We start from the raw sequence: 19,781 nt of genomic DNA on the forward strand, positions 1-19,781 counted from the left end.
ACCAAGGTATGAGAGAATCTGCATATTTTCCCCCTCCCTTCTTCCAGGCTCCATACATGTGTTGGGCCATTTGTCAGGCAAAGCAGGGCAGAACAAATGGAAAACCAAATGGCAATCCATCAGGAAAGCAGAATTCCTCGCTCCTCAACTGGAGGAATTCTGAACCAGCCACAGCCTCTAGAGGTTGCCCCTTTCTCCACTGCTTCTGCGGAGGGTTTGAGCACTAATCTGTGCCCTTCACCTCTACCCAGCTGCCAATTGTAGGAAAACAACATCTTGGAGCTTCCAGGTCTTTCTAAGCATGGCTGGAACCGGACAGCAGAGTCTGGAAGAGTCAAGGAAGAGGGTGGGAAGAGCAAGCAGACAGACAGATGGACCGGCAGACGGCACCGTTACATAAAATATGCACTCCCTGGAGTGCTTGGGGTAGAAGCAGGATTTCAAAGCTCCCTCTGCTGCCAGCGTGTCCTGGAGCTGTGCCGGTGGCTCTTCTGCCTACACACATGGTGGAACCTGCTCCCAACTTCCTGGCAGCATCTGGATTTGGGGCTTGGCCATGGGTACCGTGGTGGGACCCCAGTGCATACCAAAGCTCACTGAGAACAGTAGTGTGGTCATGCAAGCTCTCCTGGGCACCCTCAGAGTTATAGCCCTCCACCCCTCTTGCTGATGCACGTGGAGAGCCCAGAAGGTGAGGGTGATGTCTCAAACACGAACAGCTGTACAGCTGCAGAGCCAGCTGAGGGTTGTTGGGGCTGGAGAAGGGGCCCCAGGGAGGTAGGGCAGCACTGTCCTGGGACAAACATCCTTGCTGTGGCTCCTGGCAATAAGCACAACACAGCACAGCACAGGAGCGAGATGAAGCAGTGGCATGGACTGTAGAGGAATCAAGACCACAAAAGACCCCTGAAGCCTCTGACCCATTTCCAGAAATGTCTGGAAGAATGGACTGTGCATAAGAAGTGATTTGCAGAGAAGGTGAGAACTCCCAGAAGGCAAAACTTACCTATAAAAAGGTCCCCCCTGTAAGCACAGGCAGTGCCCCCAGGACCCTGACCCGTTTGTCATTCCTTTCAACCATGAGCCTCTATGAATCTTGGGTCCCCTCCCCTGTGGAGTGGGATGCTACACATAGAAACCACTGAGAAACACCTGGAGCCACTGGAGGAAAGGTCCAACACTCGCACAAAGATGAGGGTGAGAAGCAGCTCCCCCTCAGCTGTGCTGCAATGCAGAGCATGCAGCCTCTGCTCTCACTGCAGCACTGGACTATGGTCCTTCAATATTAATTCCACATTATTCTATTCAAACCACAGTGGTGAAGAGCCCTGAAGAAGCTGTCTGGAGTGATCCAAGCCTCTCCACCAACGTGTCACGCTAACCAACACACAGTTCCTCCTCCAGCCAGTACATGCTTTGTCCTTGGCAGAGGAGCCCTGGGGCAGCAGCAGTGATGGACACCTGGATATGGGGTGGCATGGAGGGCAGCACCAGGGGACACCAGGAGCTTGGACAAGGAGATGCATGGGTGCTGCTCAAAGCAAACTCTTCATGGCTGCAGCCCCTCTGCCCAAGGCTGGCACATCCCAGCGTCACTGGCTGCGGGAGTGCTGCTCCTAGACAGGAGGGGCAGACCCTGCAGCGGCCACCCCTGGGCACAGGAGGGGACCTGTGAGCAGGAACACATGAGCTGGGACCCCTCACCTTTGTCTCCTTGATCTTGACGGCGATGACCTGCTTGCGCTGGCGGATGATCTCCATCAGCTCATCACACTCCTCCATCAACTTGGCCTCGTGCATGGCTGTGTTCACCTGGCCAAGAACAGCAGCGCACAGGTGTTGGGAGGGACACACAGGTGTTGGGAGGGACACAGAGCACACAGGTGTTGGCAGGGACACACAGGTGTTGGGAGGGACACAGAGCACACAGGTGTTGGCAGGGACACACAGGTGTTGGGAGGGACACAGAGCACACAGGTGTTGGCAGGGACACACAGGTGTTGGGAGGGACACACAGCATGCTCTCATGGCTGTGCTCACAGTGGGGCACACACAGAGTGCAGTGGGGGCACAAGCAGAGGTTCCAGTCCTCTGCCTCTAGGGAAGACCAGTATCCATGGGAGGATGGACAGGACAGGGCAAGGGAGAATGCACTTCATGGAAGAGTACTCTAGCCCTAGCACTGCATTAAAGCACACTACAGGACAGAAATCAGTTTTCCTCATTTTATACTCCAAATCCCTCTGAAACAAGGCAGCCTAGAGTGAACCACATTTTTGCTACAGGGTCTTTTTTTAAACCTGGCCAGCAGATTATGCAACACTGGAGTGGGAGACAGCTGATGGTCTGCAAAGAGAGCTCCACTGAGGAAAAACAGTGGAAAATCTTCCCAATCTGCTGCATGTGGAGGGAGGGTGGGGAACAGCCCAAGGGTTTGGAGCCTGCAGCAAGCTGCTGCGGCACTGCTGCTGTGGCACTGCTGCCGTGCTGTTGTGGCAGAGCTGGCAGCACCCTGGTCCCTCAAAGCTGTGTGCCCACAGGGATGGCTGTCACCCCAACTTCCCAGGAGCACAAACCCGAAGCTCCTCTTTCAGCTTCTGGGACACATGAGGGTGAGGGAATTTGAGGGTGAAGGCTGTGCACAGCAAGGGGCAAGAAAGAAATGTTGGGCCAAGGGACAGGAGGGGAGATTGGGGCACCTCAGCTTGGCCCTGAGTCCATCCCTCCAACCAGCTGCTGTCCAACAGTCCAGCTCAGGCCTGGACTGTTCCCCTTCCAAGATGGTTACAGGACAATGTAAATCTGTAGCCATCCACAGCCTGCCAAGGGCAAGAAATCTCCCCTCAATTATGTTGATGTTTAGGGGGGCTGAAGGCAGGTGAAGTTTCAAAGTACACCACAGTCCCTTTCCCAGCTGCCTTCTACCAAAACAGGAGCATTTTCAAGGCTGGGGTTCCCTCAAAGGGCCAGCAGAGCATGGAGGGAGTACTGCAGACCAGGACTGCTCCACTGGCAAAGCCCTGGCTCAAAAACACCTGGACACTGGCCACAACACTCTGTATGGATGAAACAGCTCCCAGGTAAATGCTGGGTTTGGGGGTGAACACTCAGCAGGTGCTATGGCTGCAGGAAAGCTGTGCAGCTTTTAGTTGTAAAAAGGGAGAGAAAAAATATTTCACCCACCTAAGCGCTGGGGGAAAATGTGCTAGGGACAACAGTCCTGGAATAAACCAGCTCTGTCCTGCACCTCTTGGGAATGACAAGCAGCATCTCAGCCCACAGCCTGACTCACACGCAGGCAAGCCTCCTCCCGGCAGCTCGGGGATGGAGCAGAGGACTCCATCCTACCTCCACAGTCCTCAAGAGGATTTTGGCTGTGTAGCAGCTGTGCCCTGGGGACACCAGGAGCTCACACTGGGGCTGCTGTGACACAGTCCCACGGCACACTTGCAGCTTCTGCTCTCCCCACAATGGGACATTGGGCTGGTACTATCCCTGTTTTACAAACTCAGCTTCTCTGGAGGGTTGTTATCTGCCCTCCTTGGTCCACATTTCCTTCACTGCCAGAGGATTTGGCCATTTCAACCTCTCTCAGTACAGCCTCCCATGCACCAGTCACTCTGAGGGGCAGCACAGGCTCAGGGCCTTGAGGACACTTGCAGTGCCCTTCTCTGGGGTTCTTCTCTCTGCCCTTCTCACCCCTGTCCCTCAAGGTGTTGGTGGCACCATTCTCTGGACATGCCATGAGATTTACACTGGATATTTCTGGGGGGCAGAGTACATGGGAATTGCATGTGCCTGCCTGTGTGCCATGTCTGCAAATATCTCAGAAGCAAAATTCCCTAGAATCAGATTGATGGAGAGCACAGATATTTTCTCTTTCACAGTTTACTGTGCTCTCTGTGAAGAGGCCTCCAAGGGCCTGGCTGTGCATTCAACATAGCTGAGAAATGTTATTTGAACTGTTATTTTAAGCAGAGCATCTGACAAAGCTGAAAACTCACAAACTGTGTCAAAAATGACAGCTTAGAGGTCTCAGACTCTGAGGATCAGACAGAAATACCAAATATCTTTCAATTTATCCTATGTCAGCTCATTAAGACATTGGAGCCACATCCCTGCTCCATCTCTGGTGGGTTCTCAGAGCCAAAGCATGGCCCATCAGAACAGCAAGGACTGCTGACTGCCACCAGAGCTCTGCAAGGGCATCCTGGCTCCTTCTCTCTCTGCCAAACATCCCTGCCATCTGTATTCCCAGATCAGTCCAAGCCCACTGAGCCCTGGGGAAGAGGAAGCCCAGGAGAGACCATTCCAACAAAGCCATTCCTACTGCAGAGTGATGCACAGGCAGAGAGAAGCAGGACAACATCAGTGACACAAAAGGCCAGCAGTGCTGCAGAGCCAAGTGGGATTTTTCTGCTCCTTATTTTGGCTGGAAGTTCAGAGCATCTCAGCCCCCTCCTCCTTCTCTTTGCACGTTGTGTCAGTGGCTGCCAGCTGCTGGCAGCACACTCGGCCCTGCTGGCATTCACAAAAAGGGCTTCTGCACTCACTTCCTCTTGCCAGATCATCAGGACATTATTGAAGGAGTGAAGAACAAAGTGCTGATGCTGCCTGCAGAAACCACAGGGTCTGAAGCACCTTCACGGCCCCAAACCCCAGCTGCTCTGAGATTCAGGTGGTGAAGGACAAGCTGCAGCTCCCTAGGCAAAGTCATCATAGATGCTCTGCTGTGGGCAAATGGCTCCACCCTGCACAGGAGGATCCCTTGTCCTGCTGCAGCATCCCTACATCCTGCTGCAGCATCCTTGCATCCTGCCACAGCATCCCTCCATCTTACCCACAGCATCCTGAGGCAACGTCCCCACATCCCACCACAGCATTCCTGCATCTTGCTGGGCCCATGGGATGGCTTGGGGGAGTGCAGGGGAGGCACAGGACTTGCACACCCTGCAAGGCCTGGGGTGCTGTGGGTGAAGTAAACAATTGTTGTGTTCTCTCAGGCACTGGCAAACTCCCCCTGAATCCATGGCTAGGATCCTGGCAGCAGCCTGGGGTTCAGTCCTGAGGGAAGCTGGTGGGTCAAGGAATTGCTGCATGCTCAGTGTCACCCAGCTGATGAGCCTTGTTACAAGCTCAGTGTCACCTGGCTGAGCCCTGTTTTCACACTCAGTTTCACTCAGTCTTCCACCAAAAGCAGCTGCTGCCCCCAGCACAGAGCAGCAGGCAGGTCCTCCTGCCTGGAGCCAGCTCAGCAGCCCATGTCTCTTCTCAGTGGCTCCCAATCATGACAACTCCTTCGGACCCCTGGGAACCATCCCTGTGTCCTCTACTGCTTGGGACTACCCCCCCCACACTCATCTCTGCTTACAGGGAAGCCCCAGGAAAGGACTCTGGGGTGATCCATGCATTGCTCCCCTAGAGCTGGGAGCTGCCCTGGGCACCTCCCCCAGCCCCCCTGGTCCTCACCCACCTCCACTTGCTGGCAGATCTGTATCAGCTTGGCCATCTGGTTTTCCAGTTCGCTGTTGCGTTTAACCAGGTTGGTGAGATTTGTCTCCAGGGTTTGCTGCAGGTCCAGAAATGGGAGAAAGAGGAAAAATAGAGATCAGCAAAGCTGGAGTGTCCCCAGTCCCCTGCCAGCAGCTGAGACCCTCTGCCACCAAGCACACTGCTTGAGGGAGGGACACTGGAATAACCTTGGGCAAAGGCTCTACGGGTCCTCAGCAGCTCCTGCCCGTACCAGGGGGCTGTGCCATATGGGAGAGCCCAGCACTGCGGTGACCCTGGGCTGTCACTAGCTGGACAGGACAGCATGGGCGTCTGCCCTTTGCCACTCCTTTGGAGAGCAAATTTTGACTATTTTCATCATCAATTTTGTTCTGCACAGGGTGAGGGAGATGAACAAAAGCCTGATGAGCCATGGGAGAGGGATGTCTTCTCTGCCAACCACTCCAGCTGGAGCTACAATGGCACAGGCAGGGAGAGCTCAGCTGCACTGTGCTGGCTTTCATTCCCCAGCCATGCTGCCCTTTGCTCACCAGAGCAGATCTCAGCCAGCAGATCACAGCCAGTGGATCTGGGCCAGAAGATTATGAGCAGTGGATCATGGCCGGTGGATCCCAGCCAGCAGCTCTTGATCAGGAAGTCATGACCAGCTCATGGCCAGCAGATCTCTGCCAGCAGATCATGAGAGGACAGGGATGCAGGGCCTGCTCTGGTGCCCACAGGCTGCACTGCTCTGGGAGAAGGAGGGGATCCAGTGAGGCACCAATGAAGACCTCATTTGAGGGGATATTGATACCTGTGGCCATGGGGGGAACACAGTTTCTGGGTGTTAACAATTTCAGAGACACAGCATTGCCAGTTCCACGTGCTCTGCTAACGGGAATGCTTTACAACAAAGCACTTGCTACTTGTTGCAGTGCTTGTCAGGAAATGATATCCTATTAATATTTTAAACTCCAGGGCTGGAAGAGGGTCCCTGAGGTGGTTCATTCATCTGCAGGTAGGAACTGCAGTCTGAGGCTTTCATCTGACTCCAGCAGGCCCATAAACACGGCCCCTCTCCGTACACATGGGTAATTGGGGGCTACTGAGCCAGAAGAACTTGAATTACAGGCACAGAGCACAGGCAGAGCACTCATTCCTGAAAAACCACTGGCTCCTAAAATATCCCAAGCTCGTTTGCAACCCTGAAAATTGCTGGCCAAGGGCAAGCAAGGCAGAATACAGGAACAGGCTGGAGAAATGGAATAAAACCCAGAGAGCCTTGGTTATGCCAGAAGGGTTTGCAGAGTGGGGCTGTATGGATAATGGAAAAGCCAGCTGCTCCCACCCCCCTCTCCTCATAACCCAATATTATAAACATCATTTCACTACAGCAACGAACATTTCACTTGCTAATTACCTCATCACCAGTGTGGCTGCACTGAGGTTGCAGCTTTGAACTTGCACCGATCTGCTTTAATCTTCCAGGCTGTGATGGAGGGCAGGGCGGGGGGCTGGGGTACAGCTTTGAAGCACGCGTGCCCACACCCCATTTGCAGCATCCCAAGTTTTCTAGGGGATGGCATCACTCCTCTCATCCACAAACACACACAAAGCCCGTCCCTGAGCACCAATCCCTTCATCACACATCCTCTGTGCAATGCTGAGGCAATCAGAGGTGCTATACTGGTGTCAGCCATGGTTCCACAGCCCTTTGCTGCTCCCCTGCCCCTCAGTGCACCCACAGACCCTCGCTGCCAACCCCTCTGCTTCTCAGGAAAACATAGATGGAATGTTTCCATCTGTATGATGTGCTGAAATTAATAAAATGGGCTTGAAGCCTGGATCACACCAGCTGGTTATTTTGTAGTATATATAAATTGCAGCAATTACAGGGGTTGGGTTTTAATTGCTTTATAAAATGCCCGTCATTTCCCCAAACCTCCACCTTCTCTCCTGAAATACCAATAGGTGATTTCTCTACAACTGGGGAGACAAGTGAGAAAAAGTGATAAAAGGCCTTGAGCAGGAGTCACTGGTGCTGAAAGGGGAGGAGGGCCTGGGTCACCCAGGGACAACAGGACCAGAGAAGGAAGTGCCCAGGCATCTTGGGACAGGGGCTGAGCCTCCCCCATGCCGAGTGTCAAGGACCCACAGGATCAAACCCTCCCACAACTCCAGCAGAGCAGCTCAGCACCTGCACCCCTTTACTTGCCAGTCACCAGATACAGAATAAATCCATTCCCACTCCACCAGAGGAGAGTAATCACATAGCACTGACCTGCAAGTACCAGTGCTCATGTTTCTTCAGTTATGGGCACAATGGGACACAACTCTTTTTCCTCCAAATACCAAACAAGCAGTTGAACTAAACTAAAGATTTATTTCTCTGTTAGAAGAATCCATCAAGGTTGCAGGCTCAAGACAACTTCAGGAAGTATAAATACATGGTGTCCTCCTGGTCCCTGTTCTTCATCAAACACAACCTTCCCTGTGCCTGGTCACAGTTGCCCTCCATGGCCGGTTCCCACCCCATCCACCAGTCTGGCAGCTGGTTCACTCTGAGAAATGCTGTCAGCCTTGTGGCTTTAACCAGCTGAGAGATGGAACAGAGCAGGCTCTGAGCCCCAAACAGGTGGCCAAAGAACAGGCTCCCCACATGTCACACAGGCCTGAGGGGAGTCCAAGTCCCCAGGGGTTTTGGGCCATGCAAGCCTCAGATCTCCTCCAGTGGCATGAACTTGTGGGTGTGGGATGGGAGGACCTGGAGAACCCTGGAGCTGGGGAAAGCCCTAGGAATGCAGGGGTGGTGGGTGTCGGCTCCATCCCTCAGCACGGCTCTGAGGGGTGAGAGATTCAGCCTGGCACAATGGCAGGGAGGGTGTCTTTTGGCTCTGCCTTACCCCAGAGAGGTTTCTGCATTTATCTTCATGGGAAGGCAGCCAAAACTGGAGAGTGATACTTCCAGTGATTTACTCAGGGCTTTTCTCATTGCCTCTGTTCATCTACAATCACTTCCAGTAATGGAGGCGAATCCCTGCCCCGATCCTCCTGCGCACCACAAACACATATCATGTGTGCATCCACAAACCATGTGCAGGCACACAGGCACCAAGTCAAACCCACCTCAAAATGCATGCCAAAGTGTCAGGAAAACCAGCTCCTGGAAGCCACCAGTATTCCCCAGCCTCACCTGGACAGGGCAGGGAATGAGCCCTCGCAGCGGCCATCGGGATCGCTGCCACGCTGGGGACGCACAGTCAAGCCCTCGGGGCTGAGGATGTGCTGCCAGGTCCCAGCACGGGGCACGATTCCTGCTGGGTGTCCTCTGACTTGTTTTGGAGCAGCACAGGGAAGCCAGATGTCACCAGGACATTGCCCAGGGCATCAGGAGTCTGCCATGGAGCTCCGGAGGGAGTTGCTCACTTTTTAAAACCCCAACGTTGTTGATAGCAAGAGACATTTGTAATCGCATTGGAGCTGTGGGAACCTCCACCCATGTCCCTGTTCCTGGCCAAAACACTGCTCTGCACTGAGCTCCTGCCCCAGGCACCCACTGTAGGGATGATGGAACTGATGTGGTTTGTCTCAGGAATGCTGGGATAGCTTTCTGGGAAGCAGCAGCTGGACAAGGTAATCTGCAGGTAGCTCCCACCAGGGTCATTCCAACCCCATCTGCTCTGGGGGGATTTTGGAGCAGGACAGTGACAGTGGGGTTGGTACAGCATCCTCTCACTCCACTGGCAGCTGCCTCTGCACTGCCAAACTAAAATCACAGAAGTTTGGAAGGGACCATAGAGCTCATATCATAGAACCCCATCTTCCACTGTCCCAGAGTGCTCCAAGCTCTGTCCAACCTGGCCTTAGACACTTCCAAGGCATTGACAGCACCGCACAGATCAGGCTCCTCTCAGTGGCCACAGCAGGTCCAGAGCCTGGCATTGCTCCTGCGCCAGCGGATGCTCCCACTCCCACCTCCCATGGCTGTACAGAGGGCTCACCACAGCACTGCTCACTGCCAGTCCTGGCAGCAGCACATCCAGGTGATTCAAACTGGAAGAGGGGAAATTTAGGTTGGATACATGGAAGACATTCTTCCCTGGGAGGGTGGGCAGGCCCTGGCACAGGGTGCCCAGAGCAGCTGTGGCTGCCCCTGGATCCCTGGTAGTGTGCAAGGCCAGGTTGGACAGGGCTTGGAGCAACCTGGGATAGTGGAAGGTGTCCCTGCTCAGGAAAAGGGGTATAACAAGGTAAGCTTAAAGTCTCCTTTAAGCCAAATCATTCTGTGATTCCACAATTCTATGTTTAGTTAAATTCCCACCACCAAGGAAAAAAAAAAAAAAAAGAAAAAAACTTTGGGGAAAAATATGCAAAGCCAGTCAGCTACCAGGCTTTAGTCAGAGAATGTCCCTAGACAATGGCACAAGTGACAAAGGGACAGGACTGGGCTGCCGTGTGTGACATTAATGCATTTTAAGTCACTTTGGAGCCAAACAGACTGAGTAAGAGCTGAAACTTCTGCCAGCATTTGGGGCTGCTGTCACCCACTGGCAGAGCTGACCTAGAAACCAAGTGGCTCTGCACAGCATGGGGGTGAGGGGGCTCTGATGGTGCTGAAGAGTCAAGAGCCAGAGCCTGAGCCAGGCAAAGGGACTCTGGCAGTGACCCTGGCATGGAGGGGATGGGAACCAGGGGGATGCACTCGACCAACACACACCTGAGGGTGCGGTGACTAGCCCCATGTCCCCTGATCAGTGTGAGCAATAAAAAAGCAGCTCCAAATCCATTAATCAGGTTTAATCCCTGATGATCTATTAGGCTTAAACCCTGACTTGCTCTTTCTACGCTCACCTTCAGTTGGGAAGCAGCTCTGGAGGGAAGCTCCCTGTGGGGAGCAGGGCTGGGGATGCAGGTGGCACATGGGTAGGTTTGTCACAGCAAGGGCTCCCAGCCACATGCACCATGAGACCTATGGCAGGAGTCACCCATGCTACCTGGGCACACAGTGCTCCAGCCATGTCCCCAGTGCCCAGCTTGGGGGTGGCCCCAGCCTCTTCACCTCACAGAAAGCACAGGGTAATCCCAGCCTGGCAAGACCTAAGGCTAGATCCTGCCCACAGTGGGGTAAATCCACCACTTCAGTGGCCACACTCCAATTTGTAAATGGGATGAAAGAAAGGAAGGAACTGTCAAGAGCCCACAGGAGCAGCTGTGCTGGGCTGGGCAGGGACTAAGGGGGCAGGCAGGCAGGTGGGATCCATGCTCCTCCACACAGCATTCCTGCGTGGGCTGCACCAGTACAAACTTGTGTTTCCTTGGGAATTTAAATTGAGAGAAAAACTCGAGCAAACAGGGTGAGCTGAGTATGGGATTTGCAGGCGCTGCACGTGCTGCTGCCGAATCAGCACATCCTGGATTTGTGTCTTGTCGGCTCTTCTGCAGCATCTTCTCTTGGGCTGAGCCAACCAGCATCGCCCAAACCTGCCTGGTTTTGGGGAGCAAACCTGTTGCTTGTGCCACCACATGAGCTAAAAGCACACTCCGAATCTGTCATGCAGGTGCCTCACCTATGGGGAGGTGTCACTCATACCCACACTCCCATGGGAAACCATTACCAGCACACACATCTGTGGCAGCTTCAGCATTTAATTATGCCTGCAGAGATCCTCCCTTTCTAGGGTACATCTCAGCTGAAGAAATGAGAGGGACAGAAATGGCTGCAGATAAAACTTGCTCCATCACCTGCTGATGGAATGACCTAGGGTCCCACTCACCTCCTCCCAGTGCCTCACTCTTCGGCCTCTGTTACCCAGGAATATGACCAAATGTTCCTGCTCCTATGACAACCTGAGGGCCAGGGAGTGCTGCTAGTTCTCCTGTAAATCAAAGTATCCTGGGGAAAAGTCACAAGGGGGAAAAGTCACACAAATTACTTTAATGGTGTTGTTTCTCCAAAGTCACTGATTAGTTACAGACTTGGTCTGAGCATTGTTTTGGCAAGGTTTGTGTCTGGCTGCCTGGTGCAGCTCCAGGGTGCACATTCCCTGTTCCTTGTTTACCCCTGTCCCTGTGCAACTTAACAGCAGCAGGGGCTTCGGTTCCAAAAATGTTCCTTCAGGTAAAATACCGGAAGAGCCCAAACACCTGGAAGTCCTTGGAACGGCTGTTCTCCTCAAGGCAGGGACAAGAGAAATGGCTGTGGTGGGAGAGAATCCCTGCTGCTGGAGCTTGGCCACGCACGCACATCTTCCGTGGAAGGAGCTGTTCCTCATGTCTCCCATGGAACCAGCTACTCCTCGGCACCCACACCAGGCTCTGGTGGCAATCAGCACACACAGGTAACCAGGGGACACCAAACCACAGCGGAAATGCAAGGAGCAGATGCATTTCATTACCTCAGTGCTGGGTAGCACAGACACACGGGGACACTGCTCCTTTAGGCTCAGCTCATCCCAGCAGGCAGGGCTGCCTGCCCCAGTGTATCAGAGGGCTTTGTGCACACGCAGTTTATCACAAGGCTGTGTTTTTATGGTCTGTCTCCCAGCAGGAGGCTCCAGCATGTCTGTCAAAGTGTGTTACCCCTACACAGGAATTCTACTTCTCAGAACACTTGGCATAATAACACACTGATGTTCTTAGCATTCCCAGCTGCAAGGCCACTGAGCAAAAGTATTCCTCCTCACCAAATCTTCTGGTTTTAACCCCTTCCTCCCAAAAGCTGTTTTCCTGGCTATGAGAAAAAGGATGGGAATAAGGCAGCTGACACCTTTCCTGTTAGGGGGTGACCAGACCTTCTCCTACATCCTAAGTGTGCAGCTCCACCCAAAAGTCAGCACAAGGCAGAAGCCTGGCAAAGCACAGCACATTTCTGCAGTTCTTGGAACTGGAAGAGAAAACCAGGAGCAGCCCAAAGACAAGTTCAGCTTCCACGCTTCCACCAAATACACTTCCAGCAAAGGCTGGTTCCTTTCATTCCTGTGACAGGGCACGGCACAGCAACTTTTGGGTGTTCCCTCTCTTGCATCCTTCCTCATCAACCAAGACATTTTGGGACAGATGTTGGCACCCACTTCCAGGCCATGGAGAGGCAGGACATGTGGCAGGTCAGCCCCTGGGCCCCAGCCCCCCCAGCAGTCAGAGGGCACATGTGAGGCCCACGGCTGCTGGAGCACCAGGCATCCCCACCAGCCCAGGGTGGGGAACTCCTGTGAACAAGCAAGGTGGCAGCAGCTCTCACACGACACCCAACAGACTGAAGAGGACATTTTAATGCCACCCTGCACTGCCTGCTGCCTTGATGGGCATGATGGGGCCAGCAGCACCCAAGGCAGCTGTTTGCATCTGGGCAGGTCCCCCCCCAGTTCCCCAAGCATTCACCAGAATCAGTGAATCCCAGAATGGTTTGGGTTGGGAGGGACCTTAAAGCTGATCCCGTTCCACCCCCTGCCATGGACAAGGACACCTTCCACTAGACCAGGCTGGTCTAAGCCCCTGGCCTTGAACACTTCCAGGGATGGGGCAGCCTCTGGGCATCACAGAGGTTCATCCTGGCAGAAACATGTATGGCTGATCCTGGCAGAAACGTGTATGGTGATCCTTCAATCTCTCCAAAGCCATTCTTCTCCGCTTGCGTATTATCCTGGTTTTCTGTACCATTACAGAAGTATTGAAAATGGTTTAAATATTTTATTAAATTCGTCCTCACTGTGACAAGCCAGTTTTTTTTTCCTGAAGTCATCTAAGCATGATCTGCTTGTCGGAGCTGTCCTAGTTAAACACCAAGATTTTACTCCCCAGTTCAGGCCGTGTGTTTTTCAGCTTAAAAGAATTTGATTTCAGACATCTTATTAAATGTGCTACATTTGCTATAAAAAATTCCCAAACTACAGTGAGCCTGGAGCATATTTGTGCATTTCCCACTATTTTTATTTATTCCTTTAAAAAGACAGAGTAGAAGGAAAAGATTTCCAGTGCTCCAAGCAATGCCTTTTTCCAGGAATTTTTCTCCAGTGAGTAATTCCTGGTTCCTTCCAAACCAGGAGTTATAGAGGGATCATTTTCTGATGCTCTGCTGTAGGAGCCACCACAGCTGCACAGCCCAAGGGAACAGTTCCCCATTTCCCCTCTCTGAGTTCACTGCAGGATGGGTGATGGTGAGCAAAAGAAGCCAGTGCTGGCAGCAGCCCCAGAGCTCCCCACCAGCTGTGGTCTCCCCAGCTGGCCCCAGAAAACCCCAGAGCTCAGTTTGGTAGGAACTCAGGAAGCAGCTCTGTTGTCCCCAATGGAGCTGAATGTCACTGGAATTCCTGCTTCCCTGAAAAATCCCTTCTGTGAGAAAAGTAAACCATTAACAATGATCCTATTTTATTCTCCCACAATGATGAGACCACAAAAATAGAGGAAAGAGAGAAAAAAACTGAAAGGAAACGCTGCAGATGTCCACCTGCTCCTTCAGTCTCAACCATCCAGACTTCCATCCTCTCAGGTTTCTGTCTCTCCTGTGCAGCAAAAGGGACTCATTTGTCACCCCCTTGGGTCACTGTGGCCTTGGGGATGATGCCCAAAGCCCTCCCTGCGCAGGAGGATTGCTCTGTGGAGGCTGCAAGGGAGCAAGTTCCTTCTACTTTGGGGTTCCTGCTGCTGGAGCTGTAGGATCCAAGTGCTGGCAGCAGTGCAGATCCTTCCCAAGATCCTCAGTGTCCTAAGGACACCCAGGTGAACAAATCCCTGCTGCACATCCTGCCAGATCTGGGGTCTGCAAGACCCCCAAGGGTGGATGGCTCACAGGGTCCCATTGCCAGAGAGCTCCAGCAGCAGCACTTCAGGGAGAACAGCCCAGCAAGCCGCAGAGCAAGGTCAAGCAGGAGTCACCCACAACCCTGGGAGGACAGAGATTTCAAAGGACAGGCACAACCCACAGTTTGAAACACAGAGCAACAGTCTCAGGCACGGGGAAGGACTAGGAGCCAGAACACACCATGTGCCTGGAAGGGCTGTCAGAAGGCAGAGGGATAACCAGAGGACAAACTAACAACAACGCAGCTCAAGAAGAGATCAGACCATGAGACATCTTGAGAGCCCCACATTTGAGGACTGACTGTCAGGCATAAGCCAGCATCCTGGCACTGCTGGCTCTGAAGGCAAAGTGAACAAAACCCTTTCAAAGTATAAAAGACAGAAAATGCTTCATGCCATAAATATGTATATCCTCTTGGAAGAGCCAACTGGTGGAAAGAAGATGCATCTTTTGAAAGAGTTCTATGAATACATGGTAGGCAAAGAACACCATTAAAGTTTTCCTCAAAAGAGACGAGTGGAGAGGAAAGGAGAGGAGGGTAGGGGAGGGAAGAGGAGGGCAGGTAAAAGGAAGGAAGGACAGGGCAGGGAAAGGCAGGGCAGGGCAAGACACTAACTCCAGTGAACAGCAGTCTCCAGGGGTGCTCTAAGGACACTGCAATCACATTAACTGCTCTTGCTGCAGGTAACTGTCTGGCTGGGAAGAGCCCTTTGGAATACTCTCAGGGTGTGTGAGAATTCAGAGATGGAATTTCCAGGGAAAAAGCCTGACACATACTGATGTGAGGTACACAGGTGTGTCTGAATAGCAGGAGATTCAGTGTCACCAACAATTACTAAAGGCAGAAGAGGATAAACTGCCTGAAAGAGCATCACTTTTTCCATTAAAATTTCCTCCTCATCCTCTGGGGTTCCATGTGTGATTCACAACCAGGAGTTTCATTAGGCAAAGTCCTGTGATATGGGACGTGCTCTCAGGAGCCATGGAACCATCCCGTGGGCACCTGTGACACTGGCTCAGAGCGTGGCTGGGGTTCCACAGGCTCCAACAGCCTTTCCAAGCAGCTATATAATCTCAGGGGCACAAACACCCATCTGAGGCAGCTAAAGGAAATCTGGGATTTGGCAAGTCATTTATGCAAATTTCTCTCCACACTTAATAAACAACGAAGCTTCTGTGGCAGAAATTAAAAGATGCAATTCAAAGGGAATACACTGAGCAGGGAGTTTAGTGCTAGAGAGAAACTCATGGAAGATTCATACATTCCCAAAGAACATCTGGTTCCATTCAACATCAAAAAAGCTACTTTGCGATTTTCACCAGATAATGGGCTTATCAAAGATTTACTAATCACTTCATTCAATTCCTATCTCACCTCCCAAACTAAATTAGCAAAATTTAAGCAAAAAGTAAGGAAGAATTCTGAAAAAGATACCTGCTCCCCACCTCCTCACTATCTGGGCTGCACATCAAGATTGAGATCTGGCTGCTCCCAAACTGAACGGGAAACACATAAAGTGGCTGAATTCACGCCTAATTCACACCTAAACACCAGGAAGAAATGGTTTGAATTACAAATACAAAATTACCGAGTGAAGCTAAAGCTCCTGCATTTTAAATTACGGCAGGAGTCAGAGGAGATCACTCTACAGAGATCAGCCAGACCTGGCACCAGAGGTCGGTGACAAGTGACAGGGGTGACACCAAGCCTGACTTGTGCTGTGAGCATTCCACAGGATTCAGCTTCACTGAGCCAAAATACTGCAGAATACAGTTTTAATCTAAAATGTTACACTGCAGAACAAGCTTTAATCTAAAATATTAATTGGCAATAAATGCATAAATTATGCCTGCAAATGGTTCAGGCTCCAGCTCGCCTGTTTGTCCCAGCCTGAGGTTTGTTTGGTGTCTCGTCCTCCTCATGCTTCTACTGCCTTTATCAGCACCTCATTGTTACCTGCCATGGCACTGGCACCCAGCTCCTGTCCCTATGGATAACTTCTCAGTTCCTCCATCTGGGAGCTGGATACAGGCAGAGCCTGAAATCAGACAATCCATGCTGGAAGGGATGAGAGCTGGAAGTGCACGGGGAATGAGGGCTAAGGAGGAGGAGGAGAAAGACGAAGAGGTTGTGCTGAGTGACAATGTCCAAGGATGGGGGGGGACCATCTGATAGGAAAATCTCAGTAAGAAACCCAAAGGGAAGGAGACCACCCTGCCTACATTCATCTCTGAGGCTGAGACCCATCTTGGGGCTGTGACACCCATCTGTGGGCTACAACAGCCACCTCTGGGCTGTGACAGCATTTCCGGGGCTGAAACACACTGTCTGGAAGATGTGACACCCATCTCTGGGCTGAAACACCATCTCCAGGGCTGTGATAGCCATCCCATCTCTGGGATGTATCCCACTTGCAGGAACTGAGTTGGGCAGCCACAAGTACCAGAACCACCTGCCCCAGGGAGCCCCCTCCCAGCATGACACAGGGCAAGTGAGTCATTGCCAGGACTCCTGAATATCACCTCCTCAGCCCCCCTTTTTCACAGCCTCCCCCCTCGCCCCCATCAGGGGCTTGTGCTGGAAAGGGGCCCTGAGCTGGCTGCCAGCGCCTGAGAACAGAACACAGACCCCGCACTCGGGAGCCTTCCCTCTCCCAGCATGCCCTGAAAATTCATCTTCCAGCTCCGATGATCAAACAAGCTGATCAAATGCTCCAGCAGCTGGGTTTTAATTCCCTGTTGATGCAGCTCCTGCGCACACTCAGGAGCCTTCCCCGTTCCTTCCCCCACCTCTGCAGCAGCAGGTGGAGGAGCGGGAGCCACCGGACAGGTGAGGCAGAGCAGCAGCAGGAGAATGTCAGGAATCACACACATCTCCTCACCTGTCCTATATCAAAGAATTCCTCTCAGGTTAAAACGTTTTCCAGGCAAAATACCAGAGAAGCTCCTGCAGATGCCAGAGCAAAGATATACTTGCTTTATTTTAGCGGGCAGGATCTTCCAAGGATTGCCTCCCTTCTGAGGGAGAGTCTGATGGACAGGAAGCCCCCAAAACAGGGAAGATTTCCCAGAGAAACATCCCTTGCATTTGGTGGCATCACTCTCAAAAGCTTGGGCACGTGGGGACAGTTTGCTAATGAGGATTGCAGTGATTAGGAGCATCAAATTATCTTCTGCAGCACACAACAAACAATGCTAATGGTGGGATAATGTCAGGCAGAATCACAGTGGATTGGAACAGCACTGATAGCACATGTTAAGCAGACATATAATTACCACTGTGGCGCCTCGATAATATTAATAACGCTCCTAATTAGACTGATATAAATAGCAAGATTAATTGTCACAAAACTTCAGTGTCAGGGTTGAAAGGCAGCTGCAAACCTTGCTCTTGTGTGAGCACTCAGGCACCGGGGCCATAAGAGAGAGCACCCAGCACCGATGGTACCAGAGTTTCCTGGTGGCACCTGGCAGCACTGACCCCCATGGAGGGAGCTGGCATGAGGTGGGCAGCAGCAGCAGGAAGACACAGCCCAGCACTGAGCAATACAAAGTCCTCCCCATCCCAAAGATGCCTGAACACTCCAAGGACAGCCAGGATGATCCTGGAGCATGTCCCCACGCAGCCCTGGCAACCTTATTTTTTCTGGATTGACAAGGGAACAGCCTGTCTGAAGGAAATAACCTGCTACTTTCCCTTAATACCTTGGGGAATAGACAAAGGGGAATAGCATTGGGAGCCATTGATGAGTGTTCTTCCATGGGGGCCTTGCTATGTTCCTGCCCAAGTGAGCAAGAAGACCCCCCCCCCCCCCCCCCCCGGCCCCCCAAAAGGATTGTTTAGAAACCCACATCCCACTGCTGGGAAAGGCAGGACAGGAGTAAATGAGGACAATTAAGCCCAATGAGCCCCTTGGCAGACCTCCCCTCTCATCCACAGTTATCTCCTGCTGTGAGAGGCTGGCATGGAGCAGCATCAGGCATAGGCTGGACGGTGACACCACAACCTGCGTCTCCCTTCCCTGCCTCCCCTGGAAGAAGAACAAATTTGGATGGAAAAAGCTGGCCAGAAGGGGTGGGTCCCTTCCAACTCAGGATATTCTGTGATCCTATGAAGCATAAACCCCATGGAGACTGCTGCATAAATAACCTCCTCCCAAACTGTTGCTTTGGGTGGGACATGCCTGCATTGAACCAACTTTTCCACCTTCTCAGCACCAGCACAGTGTGAGAGCTGCTGGGGGCATGTTCATCCCCACGCTCAGCCGGGCCATCCCACATTTCCCGGGGAACCTGCCCTGAGTTTCTCCCTGGCTGGCTGCGAGCCACGCCGAGGGGAGTGGGAGCTGCTTGGCTGGGTGAGCTCTGTGGGTGCTCCAGGCTCCCTGCCCCAGCACCTGGCTGCGGGGGCAGCAGGCAGCATCCTGGGAACGCGGGGAGCTGGCACAGGGAGCGCTCCCTGCTCCTGGCCCAGCCATGCCCAGGCGGGCAGGGCTCCGTGTGGGCGCTGCCAAAGCACGCAGGAGGATGCAAACCCCTGGGTTTCTCTGAGAAGTAGAACCAACACACCAACAACTGCCTGGGATGGGGCTTATTTTGGCTGATTTGTTGCTTATGTAAAGCCATGGTGAGACTGTTTAAACCAGCGCTGGAGATGCTGAGATAGATGTACTCGGTACAAACTGAGCCTCAGGGTGAATGTGCCAATGCTGGAGAAGGCTTTAACCCCTTGTGCACACGCAAGCAGAGAGTCCCAGTCCTTCTGCCTTTATCCCTATGCTCTTTTACTTCTGGAAAAGTAAACAAAATGCCTAAACCTACCAAAAAGTCACCAAAACCATCACCAAGCAGTGGCACACATAGCATTTTTGGAGTTTCTTCTGTGGCCAGAGCCTTGGTGCTGCCTGGGGACTCCTTTTGCCTCTGCAATGCACGTGGTGCTAGAGGAGACTTGGCAGAGATGTGGAAGGGACACTGAATTTCCAAAGCCTTTGTATCCCAGAGTCCCACCAGACCACGTGGCACTGTGGCTGCCACAGAAATCCTGGGCCAGCAAAGCCTGTGCACTTCCCCCTGCACAGCCAGGGCACCACTGGTGACCCTGATGGGTTGAGGCCCACACCAGCCCGGGGGTCCCAGCCCACGGCCTCCTCCAGCACATCCCAACACGCTCCTGGGCTGCCAGTGCCAGCTTATCCAGCAGATCTTGGGCACCAGCCCCATGGATTACTCAAGCTCCAATGTCTTACGGCAATGGGCACGAGAGAAAATGCCTGAACAGGTTTTCCCTCCTGGAGCACACAGCCCTGCCTTGGGCGCCTTGGGGCGCTGCTGGCAGGTGCCCCAAGGCAGCAGCTCTGGGCAGTGCAGAGGGAGCCCGTGTGCCCAGCCTGCCTTCAGCTAGCCCTGCTGCCCCTCCTTGCCCCCCAAAACCATGACCACATGCCAGCCAGTGGCACCAAGCACCCCAGGAGCTCCCTACCCCATGCCATGG

The 19,781-nt window shown here is 52.8% G+C and overlaps 1 protein-coding gene across 3 annotated transcripts in view; it reads right to left on the minus strand.

The window, feature by feature from the left end:
* MID2 (midline 2) overlaps positions 1 to 19,781 on the minus strand; it is a 60,317-nt gene that overhangs the window by 12,326 nt on the left and 28,210 nt on the right. For all 3 annotated transcript variants that reach the window (XM_071442865.1, XM_071442867.1, XM_071442866.1), the window contains exons 3-4: positions 5,474 to 5,569; positions 1,705 to 1,812 (exon numbers count right to left, since the gene is read on the minus strand). In XM_071442865.1, the coding sequence (XP_071298966.1) occupies positions 1,705 to 1,812; positions 5,474 to 5,569 (204 nt within the window). The remainder of the gene's footprint in view (positions 1 to 1,704; positions 1,813 to 5,473; positions 5,570 to 19,781) is intronic.

Source organism: Agelaius tricolor, unplaced genomic scaffold (genome assembly GCF_023055355.1).
Source record: "Agelaius tricolor isolate 1412-34295 unplaced genomic scaffold, bAgeTri1.0.p SCAF_17, whole genome shotgun sequence".
Lineage (NCBI taxonomy): Eukaryota > Metazoa > Chordata > Aves > Passeriformes > Icteridae > Agelaius > Agelaius tricolor.